The sequence below is a fragment of the Dipteris shenzhenensis genome, chromosome 12 (assembly GCF_047967505.1).
Source record: "Dipteris shenzhenensis isolate YYH24624 ecotype China chromosome 12, Dip_SZ_1.0, whole genome shotgun sequence".
Lineage (NCBI taxonomy): Eukaryota > Viridiplantae > Streptophyta > Polypodiopsida > Gleicheniales > Dipteridaceae > Dipteris > Dipteris shenzhenensis.
In genome coordinates this window covers 45,299,788-45,312,345 of record NC_141607.1, presented here as the reverse complement: position 1 = coordinate 45,312,345, position 12,558 = coordinate 45,299,788, and the positions used below count along the sequence as shown (strand labels likewise).

The 12,558-nt window shown below is 42.2% G+C and overlaps 1 protein-coding gene across 4 annotated transcripts in view; it reads right to left on the bottom strand.

The window, feature by feature from the left end:
• Nucleotides 1-11,836, bottom strand: part of LOC147896283 (uncharacterized) — a 43,198-nt gene extending 31,362 nt beyond the window's left edge. For 2 of the 4 annotated variants that reach the window (XM_087382594.1, XM_087382591.1), the window contains exons 1-2: nucleotides 11,593-11,836; nucleotides 11,170-11,490 (exon numbers count right to left, since the gene is read on the bottom strand). Coding sequence is in view for 2 of the 4 variants with exons in the window: in XM_087382591.1 (XP_087238717.1) it covers nucleotides 11,170-11,178 (9 nt within the window). In the remaining 2 variants the exon portion in view is untranslated. The remainder of the gene's footprint in view (nucleotides 1-11,169; nucleotides 11,491-11,592) is intronic. The other 2 variants (XM_087382595.1, XM_087382592.1) reach the window with 2 other exon arrangements.
• Nucleotides 11,837-12,558: the final 722 nt, after the last annotated feature.

Here is a 12,558-nt window from a genome sequence, read left to right as displayed (position 1 = left end):
ACAACACCGTACTCTCTGATACATAGCACTGATCCTTGCTCCGATCCTCATCAATGAGCCTCAATTGATCTCTCTGAATGATCGCTCTCTTCTCTCTTATCTAACCGGCACACATAACTCCTTCACGGTTGCCGTGCCTATTCAGTTCTCCGCCTGCCCCTAGAACTTCCGTCTTTTCATATCTCATTAATAAACTAGATACAACGTATTAATAATAATCTAAGGACTAATGATCTAAGGACTCCCCCCCTAGCTCCTCTTTACTGTTGCTGCTTTTGCCCCTAACAATTAGTGATTTCACCCAAAAAAAAAATGTGTATGTATATGTATATGTACACACACACACACTTTTTTTTTTTTGGTGAGAAGAAATCTTTTATTGCTGTAAAATAATTACATTCATAGTTACTTCGAAAATGGAGTAACTACTACTCAACTAAAGATCTCAGTATAAGCTGTATACACATTCTGATCAATCAAACGAGTCTGAACACAATCATAGAATGATTGCTGCAGAGATCGTTTGACAAAAAAAAAAAGATGAAAATAGTGGATCACCAAAGACTCTACGATTTCTGTCCATCCATAAAGTCCATAGTGCCCAGTAGCGTACCCATACAAAAAATAAGTCAAAACCCTGTCTCGCTGGATGAAAACCAAACAACCAGAAAAACCTGCCAAAAGTAACAGTAGGAAATCTCACTCGAAGCCTCTGTCGGATGAGAGCGATGAAGTCACAAGTATGTGGACAGAACCAAAAGATGTGAAGCACAGATTCAGTAGAGTGCAGGCATCTGTGACAAACAGCCGGAGCAATATGTCTGTGTGCGAGTAACTGGCCAGATGGAAAAATGCCAAGCAGGACTCGCCAAAGGAAAAGTTGTTGCCGAAGAGGGACTTTATAATGCCAAAGGAGACGCAACCGTTTTCTCCACCACTTTAGTGGGCGATTCATATGCCAAACAGTATTTGCTCTGTCAGAAATCCAAGGCGTAAGTAATAACACTTTATACAGAGATGACACTGTGATATGTCAGAGCTTCAAGGGACAGGCTGAAGAGGAAGAAGAGTGTAAAATCCAATCCTCAAGCCTATTCTGAAGTTCCAAACAAGGTACCAGCAAGAACGGTTGAAGCATTGCTGAAATCCTATGCCATAAAGGACGATAATGAGCTCCCAAACCGTATTTGCTAGCAGCCATAGAAAAGGATAAAAGTGTGCCATCATCCTGAAGCACATCCGCCACAGATGAAATGCCTTTGAAGGAGAGAAAATAAGAACGTCTAGGTTCTTGTATGGCCAAAGAAGGGTGGAATACTTTAGACCAATAAATATTCTCAGCCCTCAAAGAATTTCCCGACAGAGAATCTCGGCCATGCCATTCCAAGTGGGATAAAATATGTTTCCAATCAAGAAGCAAGCGAGAGACAAAAGGGCAGCCTCTGATCTTGCCTTGGATAGAGCCAAATAGGAGATCCCACTGAGTAGGCTGCCAATGCCCAAAGGCAGAAGTATGAATATGTAATAAGAGAGAGCGCATCATGAAAGCCCAAGGCTGATCTCCTTGCATAAACTGCAACATCATTTTCCCTCTGTGAGCAAGTAAATGCATTTGAATATTGAGATTGTTCAGACCCCCGTGCATCTTTGGAGAACAGAGACGATGCATAGAGAGTAATCTGAGACTTTTCTTGCCATTTTTTAAACACCAGAAAATTTCCATGATAGCTGACATAAAGAAAACCAGATCTGCCTTAGTGAACATAATGAGAGGCAGATAAAATTGTATGTATGCTATCAAAATGGATTGTGTGATTCGCAAACGAACATGTAATGGCCAAGTTACAAGCTTCCAATATTCAAGTTTTACCCTCAACTTTGTTAGCCCCCAATCAATTTGTTGGGAACGGGTGAGTCCCCAACCTAGAAGATAGCCAAGATGTCGAATCAATTGAGAAGCGGGGACAATTTCCCCAGGCCACAAAATACTGTGCCATTCCTGAGCATGCAACGGCAACAGTTTTGATTTCTGAAAATTGACCCAAAGACCAGCAGCCAATCCATATGTAGAAAGAGCCTACATAATCATGGACAGATCACTCCAAGTATTTTTTGGGGTAAAGAATGAATCATCAACATATGCTTGAGCGATCATGCTATGACTGCCAGGAATCTCCAAACCGTGCAACTGGTCAGTGTCCAAAAGGTGGTCCAGATATTGAAGCATTGGATGAGTGGCTATGGCAAAAAGTAAAGCACTTAGGGGACATCCTTGCCTAACAGAACAACCAAGAGTCCAAGATGTAGAAATATCCCCTGAAAGTATGCAGGCAGCTCTACTATCTTGATATAGCCAAGTGATAACTTGCTGCATTTTTGTGCCAAATCCCAATGCGTGCATAGTCGATGAAATAAAATCCCACTTAACAGTATCAAAGGCTTTGGCAATATCAACTTGCAATAACAAAACATCCTACTACGTGTATTTGGCATATTCAATTCCAACATAGGCATTAGCAATGTTATCTGTGATATGCCTACGCGGGACAAAGCCATATTGGGCAGGATGCAACCCATCATGTAAAAACCCCTTTAGCCGATCGACAATCATTTTGTTAGTGACTTTGTAAATGACTGGCATAAGGGTGATAGGTCTCCAGTCTGCCAAAGATTCACAAATTTGCTTTTTTGGAAGGAGTTTAACAAGACCTCTCTTCCATGTGTCTGGCACTTTCTGATTTTGCCACGCAGCATTCACCATATGTAGCAATGTATGCTTCAAAAGAGGCCAATATTCTAGAAAAAACTCGACTGTAAGACCATCCCATCCTGGAGATTTCCATCTGCCACAGGATTTGATTGCATCTGACAATTCCCTCTCAATAAAAGGTTCTTCCAATTCCAAAGCTTGAGTAGTGGAAATAATAAGAGAAACATGCTGTAACAGTAAATTTCGTGCTACCAAAACCTGCTGTGAGGGAGGAACTGCAGAACCAAACTGCTGAGAGAAATAATGCATACAAACAGAAGCAAGCTGTGACAGTAAGGTGGTCCATGATCCATCAGGCATGAGCACCCTGCAAATTTCTGTTTTAATCTCCTCTTATGCAAGCTTTTGAAAAATTGTTTGGAAGAGCAACCTTTATCTGTAAAGGCTCTTTGTCTTGCTCTAGTCTCCCATTTAGCCAGTTTCATGTGATCGTTGAGTTTAAGACAATGTCTAGCCAGGCATAGTGTTGTTTGCTCATGCAGGGACAACGAACAAAGATGGCTAAGTTCAGTGAGGTCCTAACAAGTGAATTTGGCCTGAGCAATAGTTTCCCTCAGAGTCTTCATGTAAGACTTGCTATAACCTCTAATCACAACTTGCATTTTGGAAACAAAAGAATCCCAGGCATCATCAATATGAATATGGCTGCGAGAAGACAGAGAAAGAGATGCTTCAATAACCATAGTCTTGAAAGCAACATGTTGCAAATAGCTATTGTTCACGATCAAATGTCGCCTTTGTGGCAATCTATCATCTAGCATAGCATGAAAGGATAACCGCAACCATAGAGCATCATTTGAATGCACAAAGGCATAGTCAATCCACATTTTGCATGTAAAATCACCATTTTGTTACGGAGCTACACTATACCATCGATCCAGACGTGCCTGATAAGAAGAAAGGGCATTGTGTTGGAAGGTGTATCCAGGTGACAAAGGCTGCAATTCCTTCCAAAGGTCAACCAAATCCAGATGCATCAGTAATTGAGACCATGCATGCCTTTCAGGGGTTAACATATGAGTATGTCTGGAGGTATTGTCACCCTGTTGTGGAGCATTATTGAAATCCCCACATATAAAGGCATGATATCTCCATGGATATTGTTGCATGGCATCCCAAATTGCAGTTCTTTCACACACACACACTTTTTTTTTTTTTTTTGTAAAACCAAGATACTTATATTATAAAACATTCATTTACATCAAGGCCATGCTCAAAATAGAGCTACAGCCCTATCCATCAGAAGCAGTAAAAGAAAAGTTGAATACAAGAAACATCCAAATCTTCCTCATGTAAGGCATCATATAAAGACTGCCTTAATGAGGCTCTGAAAAACTCATAAGGATGCTGAAGAGGAGAATTCAGGTATGCTTGAATGCGCTGCAGCCAGAGGGTCCATAAGGCCCAGTATCTGATCCAGTGGAAGAAGAGAGAATACTGTGACAAAGAAGCTGATAGTTTGCCATACATCCAGAAAAACCTGTAGAATCTGTGTGCTGGAAATCTGAGAGATAAAAAATAGGAGATTCTATCTAGAAGGTCTCTGGAATATGAGCAAAACCACAATAAATGCGGAATACTCTCCGATGCAAGGTGACATCTTGGACAGAGAGGTGAAGCTATTCGTCGTTTAGCCAATTTCACTCCCACTGGGAGAATACCAACAATACATCTCCATAAGAATAGTCTTTGCTTCAATGGCATTTTCAACTTCCATATCATTTGCAATCTTCCTTTCCACCAGGCTGATGATTTGTTCAGATGCCATAAAGAATTAGCATGATGGGCAATCCAAGGAGGAGGTAAAATTAATCTATAAGCCTGTATAGATGTCAATGACTGCAAAGGCTTAGAAGAAATGCTTGAACTTGAAGACTGAAGGTGCCAATCTTGAAGCCTGTCACTGCCATTCAATGTCGGAATCGGAACCAGAGGAAGTAGGAGATCAGCAATAGCTTTCCAAATAGATCTATGATGCATTGCCAGGTTGTATTGTCTACATGCTGCTGGAAAAAGGAGAAGATTTCCTTGCATATCTACAACATCATCAATGAACCGAATACCCATTTTCATAAGATTGTAAGCTCTAATGGGTTGTTGAACAGCAAGGGGAGAGGAAAACACAGCACTCCAATGAATACTCTCCAATCTGAGTGATGAAGCTAGAGAAGCAGGATGAGGAGACCATTTGATGTGAGAGAGTACTTGCTTCCAATCCTGAATCAAGGAATTGGAAAATGGACAAGCAGGGATTTTACCTTGAAATTTTCCAAGTACTACTTCCGATGGATCTACTATCCAATGTCCATAAGCTTGTGTGCGCATCTGACCACACAAAATTGCTAGCATAATAGACCAAGGCTGCTCTTGTTGAAAGAATGTTTTGAGCATAGTGATCTTTCTTGCCAACACATGATATTTGATGTTTATTATATTCAAACCACCATGCATTCTGGGTGAGCAAAGCAAGTCCATTTTGAGCAACCGTAAAGCTTTTTTATGAAGCTTGGTTTTCCAAAAAATCTCCATGGCTTGAGACATAAAGGATGAGAGATCTCGAGATGACCAATGTAATAGAGGAAGGTAGAACTGGACATAAGCTAGAACAATAGACTGGACAATTCGAAGCCGTACATGCAGAGGCCATGTGGAAATCTTCCAATATTGTAATTTGTCCTGAATTTTGTTGAATACCCATAACATTTGTTGCTTATTACTGATTTTCCAGCCAATAGGATAACCCAAATGTCTGACTATATTTTCCGGTTGAATAATCTGGCCTGGCCACAGAATAGCATGCCAATCACAAAGCTTGAGAGGCATGAGTTTTGATTTCTGAAAATTAATTTTAAGACCAGCTGCCAACCCAAAATCTGAAAGGGTATCCATCAATAGTCGAATCTCCAATGGGCTGTTCTTTAGCATGAAAAATGAATCATCTGCATAGGCCTGCGCTATGAAGGGTCGTGAACCAGAAATCTGAAGCCCCTCTAGCTGTCCAGTATCAACCATGTGATCCATATAAAGAAGCAATGGATGTGAAGCGATGGCATAAAGCAAGGCACTGAGAGGACATCCTTGTCGAACCGAACGTTCGAGAGTCCAAGACTCAGACAAATGTTTCCCTATAAAGCATTGTGCAGTAGAATTTGAATAAAGCCAATATATGGCATTAGATAGCTTTGGCCCAAAACCAAGTTTTTGCATGATTTGAGAGACATAATCCCACTGTACTGTATCTTTCACACACACACACACACACACACACACACACACACACACACATACATACATACATACATACACACACACACACACACACACACACACACACACACACATTGTATGTATGTGTGTGTGTGTGTGTGTGTGTGTGTGTGAGTGTGTGTGTGACTCGAGGAACATGCCCAAACTCATTCTCTAAAAATCCAGAACCTTAACAGATTACACCCAATCCATGATCCAATGTTGTGAACCCAAATGTCATAGAAACATGTCATCTTCAACGAAATCACACACATAAACAATGACCTACAACACTCTCTGTCCAATCTACCAATTATTGCTAATCGTCTATAGCAAGTACTTGTGCTTCTCTCTCCCAAGGCCTCCAAGATGGCTCCACACTTGAACAATAAACTGATTGGTCCACAACCCATGGAGGCGTCCGTCAAAGTAAGCAAACTCGAGAGACATGTATCACATAGAGGCACCCTTCACCCTTGGAGCCCATGAGCCTATCCAACTATCATCCCAAAGCAGACCGTGGGTTTTAGGCCAGTGGGTATCTTTGACAGTCATGCGGCATTCAAGATCCATAGCAGTTATAAGCCACTGGAAATGCCCATGCCATTATTTGTAAATGGCTGTCTTACGTCTCAGAATAGGCCTCGGTCCTCTCAACCCGATGACCCCAGGAACTTAACACTTCACACACCAATCCATGATCCAACTTGTGAACCCAAATGTCATAGACCCACAAGGAAATCACACATAAACAATGACCTACAACTCCTTGTATGGATTATTGCGAATCATCTATAGCAATCTTCTAAGGGCTCGAAGATGGCTCACGCTTGAACAATAAACTAGCGCGACCTATGTCCTCTATTCTCAAATGTACTAATGTTAAACTAAAGTGTGCTTCGTTCATAATGTTGCGTACTCAGTATTCCGATCCCCGTCCCCCTGTCATAAAGGCCAGGCATTACAACTTGGTGATTGCACTACATGACTATTGAATGGTTGTCAACCTCACCCATTTTTTATAGGATCCTACCCTGTCTGTCTCACATGTTCCTGTGCAAGCACCTTTATACTTTGCTTTATCAAAAAGATTGTACTAATACAGCTTGCTGATTATTTTTACACAAACTTCTACCTCATCTTGAGTATCTTTAGACCCTCATGCCTACTGGCAAGTCCTCAACTACATCAAGAACTATACTCAAAACCCCAATCAGAATGCACTAACACACATGCATAGATGTAAGTATTGCATCTAATTGGTTGACCCAGAATGAGTGAGGTAGTGGGTCTGTGCATGCATGACACATGGCAAAGCCTCGGTAGTTAGGCCACAAAAGCTGGCAGTGAGCACAAGCTCTCGAACATCCCTCTAGAGGCCTCTTTTTCTGTTGAGCTCTCTCTGGAGCCCTCCCAGCTATACATACCTTTGTAAGACTAGAGTCTAGAATATATCCAAACGTACAAATCCATATTTTTTCTGTTCAAAAACCCTCCCAGCTAGCCTGAGTGAGCAACTGGGCCGCACGTGATGGAAATAAGACCTGCTCCTTGCTTTCTGCTCTCCCGACTTGCATGGGTGAAGTTGCTGAGATGTTGTGTGGAGAGGCAAGTACAACTCTCCCTCAAAGGCCACTGCATGACCCATTTTGGCCGACCTGGCAAGTGAAGAAACCGACCAAAAGGTGAGCTAGTCAGCCCATAGCTGCCACATCATCACCGAACTTGCCCTGTGGCCAGTTAACATGCCACGTGGTCAGCCAGCTGACCTATTGCCAACCTGACACATGTCAAAATGCGACATCATTGCTGTGGGTCTGCAGCCATACATGCTACATCAACATGCAGGGCAGCCACAGCAGCAGTCAGCCCGTTTTTTTTTTTTCAAAGAAAGTCAGCCTGTTTTGTGGCTGGTGCCGTCTACACATCAGCTCCTATATAATATATAGGACAATGATGCCAGATGCATCCATCCCCCTCCTATGCTAGCTCATGGCTTCTTCTCATTTGGGGACCGTGCAGGTGAGCATCTAACCGTCAATTCTTAAACACTTGCAGCAACCATTTGTCTCATGCTCTCCTCTTCAACCTTTCTCCCATTCTCAAATCTTCTCCTACACTCTCTTCTAGACTGCACAACAGTTTTCTACGAGTCATCCTCCAAGGAAGCCCGGGATATTAAGCTTTCTCCAAGCAAGACCTACATCAGCTTGTACATATACTGTATTTTGAAATTTGATAGAGTCTTCTGTCTGACTCAATGCCCTAGCATACTTGAAGTACATGGTTTTTGTGTATCTTCATGATAGATGGGATGCAAGTATGCAAGTTTCATGGTAAAAAGAAGGATACAAGAATGTGACTTTAACGTAAATGTTAATGGAGGCATGTTGCCTACTATGTAGAGTATGCTCCGACAATGGATTGAGATACAATTGAGAAAAGATAAGGTGATGGTGGCTAGAAGTAAAGCTGGGAGGCTGGAAGTAAGGCTAAGGCTAAATACTGATAAAGAATTGGTATAATGGTATAAGCTACTATATGTAGAGTATGCTATGACAACAAACCAGGATATGAAGGAAGAGGATGTAAGATGATGAGTAGGCTGAAAGCAAGGAGGTGAGACTTAGTATAGTTGTAAGGATGAGAGCTAGCTGTCTACCAACTCTCCACATGCCTCCAAGACTTCCCAATTGTGGGAATCCACAATGTGTCATCCGCCGAGCAATTTTGAGCATACCAATCCATAAGTTGTGCCAATGAGGGATAGTAGAACACGTGTTTCATCGTGGGGTATAATGGTTATGTGTCACACGACCTTTATTGGTATCTTATCCCCTTGTGTCTTGCCTATATTGGAATGTCTCACATTTGGGACACCACGTTGCATACTCTTTTCTATAAAGAAACCATTTGGACAAGAGCTATAGTCCATTCCCAAATATGACATTACCTTCTTGGCATTTGGGAGCAATATGCAAAGCAACCTGGCATGTGACTAAGGGAGAGGAGCAAGGTGTGTCAAAAAGACTCTAGGCAAGGACAATATTTTTCATACTTCAGACCCAAACATGGGTGATTTTTTCCAATTAAGCATTGTTTGGGAGCGTTAAAATTAAGCATTGCTTCCTTAATGTGTATATGTGAATACCCTAATAGGGTTTGTAGACTAATACGACTGGTGGCAATGTTAGATTAGCCTATCCGTAGGAGATAAGGTGATTTGCATATTATGAAATATTATCTCGACAAGATTTGAAGCCTTGGACAATCGTTTCTCTATTTTTATTAGAAATCAAAAGGCATTCCAAAACGTTTCCCCTCTTAGCCAACTTGTTTCTAGAGAAATGTTAATAGAGAAATCTAGAGGCAGCTCAAAAAGTTTCACATCTTACCCAGTTTGTTTCTTGGTTTTCTTCTGCCTTCACATGCTTTAAAGCCCAAGGCCCTATGTGTTGAACATATTGAAAGCAAGAACAAAACATACAAGCAAGAACCCTTGAGCACTATACAGCTATCCTAATCTAATGATTCTCCGAGGGAAAGGCTAATTATCTAACAAAACCAGGGACTCCAGAACCAGTAATAATCTCTTCATACTTCTTGATTGTCCAAGGCTTCAAATCTTGTCGAGAGAACCAGGGGCAAAACTCTAAAAAGGTGCCAAACGAGCACATACAGATGGCTGACAAAGCTAAGACAAAAGGAGAAAAGGACCAGCTGCTCCTACCTAAAATTGTACAGCAAGAAAAGAAGGGCTTGATCAGAGAAAAGGAACATTGATCCCCTCTTAACATGCTCTCTCTCCTTCCTGCTTTGAGCTTCCAATGGTGGGTCAAGACATGTTGTCTAGTAGAAATGTTTGGGCATTGCAGTTTGATCTCCCCTAGTCTAGGGCCCTACATAAACCCCCCTCCCTCCATTCAATTTAACACTCAGCAGTCATAGCTTGGCGGATGTTTGCTCTAGCAAGCACTCCCTCCTCAGTCTCTCCTGTGATTGTTTCCTGAGCATCCCCCTGCTCCTGGTGTGGCCGTGGGGGATCCCTGCCCAGACCCCTCCTGCAGTCACGAGCTAAGTGTCGCATGCCTAGTAGCCCCAAGATCTCAATGTGCCGCAGACACGAGGAAAAATCTGAATGGAGAATGCTTATTACTAGTATATGCCACTCGCAACAAAAATTGATCAGAAAAAACAAAAGAAACAAAAAATCATGACACAAGAATGTAAACAAAAATACAGAGACCAAACAGCTGGAATAAACACAGAGACAGCCATACCAAAAGAAGCACTCTGGAACTGAAATAGACGGGAAGAGGGCACTAACAAACAAGTACAACACTCAAAGTTGTGCAAAATAGAGCTAGATGGGAGCAGAAGGCAGCTAAAATGACTGCATCAGCCAAACAAACACACAAAAGCAAAAGAAACGGCCCCAAAAAGATACGAAACTCAACAAAAGCAACCATTTACAAGCAGAAATTTCAGAAGCAAGAAAAAAAAAACACAAAAAGAAGAAAATGCAGGGGAGAAGATGGGAGGGAGAGGGACACAAGGACAGTTGTGGTGGCGTTTTGCAAAGGAAGAGAAACTCTGCACATGGAATCTTCTCAATTCAAACTCTTCAACGTCTGTACTTTAAGTGTTAACTTTTGGCCTGCGTCCCCATATATATACCATCTTTCTAATTGGCCATTCCTTAAAAAGGAGATGAGAACAGTGCGTGCATGAGTGCATGCGTGGTCGCACGTGCGTGTGTGGCGGGGAGACAGACCGACCTTTATGTGGAGAGAGAGAGAGAGAGAGAGAGAGAGACTATTAATGTCCACGGGAAACCAACAGATCTATGGGACAGCAAAACCCAGCTAATACATCCGTTCAGGGAGGGCACAGAGAAGCTCCCAAGGAGTGCATAAAGCAACTTATAAGGCTACCTATATGAAGACAGAAAGAGAGAGAGAGAGCATTGCCTCTGATCTAATTGGTTTGTCGTTTGTAAAAAATCCACCGGACTTGCGATTAGACACTCCTTATTTTTCTTAGTTAGCACAAATTGTTTCCTAGACTTTTTGAAACTAGTTTTCCCTACAATAACCATGTTACAGTTTCGCGTGAGATTCGTTCATGGAAGTCTGCCAAGTTGGGCAACCTACATTAACCATTGCGATCGCGTACGATAACCTGCCAGATTCAAATTTCACCCGGCGTAGTGGTTATTGTTGAACAGCCAACGGTGACTCCTCGAGTAAACAGCTCAATTGCCGTCTTCGAGCTCGATGAATAGAAGATGGGATTTCAACATGTAAACAGCAGCGTGATAACGTCTCGCTGACGATTGAGACATTCCACAAACGCATTTGAACGTAAGGCATTGTGCGCTACTCCGTGAATTTTGATCATCGAGTGCACCACGCTACAAACACCCAATGTTAGAGCGCGCGCGCAGTCGCGCAGCCCCGGAATGTGGCCTCCTGCTGTGCAAAAGAAAATTTCAGGGAACTAAAATTGGAAAGTTAAGTTTGCGTTTCAAAATTCATTTGTTGAGTGAACTGAACAGTAAAGTTACTGTCACTCACGGGTGGAAGACGATAGGGAACGAGTGCAGCATTGGAGAGCGAGGAATCACTGTTAGACAGGAGGGAGCTACGAATGCGAAGTGTTGTAGCTAGAAAGACTGGGCAACGGAGAGGCTTTGCGAGCAATCACGCAAGATGAAGGCCGAAGCTTGGAAAGCAGCAAGAAAGGGAGCTGTTGGCCAAGATATGAATTGGATCAAGTCACGGATTGTAAGGAAAGCAGGATGAAATTTTAAGGGAAAGAGCAAACTCCATAGATATAATCATGAGAGGCCATTATGGCAACTCATCATACATCATCGTTATGATCATGAGAGGCCATTATGGCAACACAGCATCGCATCATCACTTCTAGTACAATTATCTTTTCCCATCACTCCAATTCAGGGCACCCTCCACATCACCCGGTTTTTTAGTCTCATCACATACACATTTGCCGGTTTTTACACTAACTTATTCGAAACCTCACCCGGATTTTAAACGCACCCCAAACTTTTAGTCAGTTTTTTTCAAATTTAGCCGGTGCAACATCCACTAAAGGGCGGCTTTTTCTAGCACTGGCATACATGCGTGGCTAGATGATGAAATTGTGTCAAAGGCCCAAGGGGATAAATATGAGGGGGCAAAGCTACACTTTTGAAACTCCCATTACTAAAGAAAGAACAAACAATTTTAAATGCTTCCCCTTTTAGGGTGAAGTTTTAAAAGAAACCTATAACTCGCCCAAGGATCCCTCCCTCCTAGGACGGCATCCTACATTCAAGTCCCGTTGTGTGCAACATAGACCCAAGACGAATGCTCCTCCATAGGATCAAATGGGTGCGTGAGTTGAAAAAAAAAAAACAGAAACCTACAACTTCCCCATGTGACATACGATTTTTCAACGGGGGCATTGGGGGCTGCGATAGTTCAGAGAGAAGTTTTTAAAGAAACCTACAACTTTCCACCTCACATGTTTTTCTATTA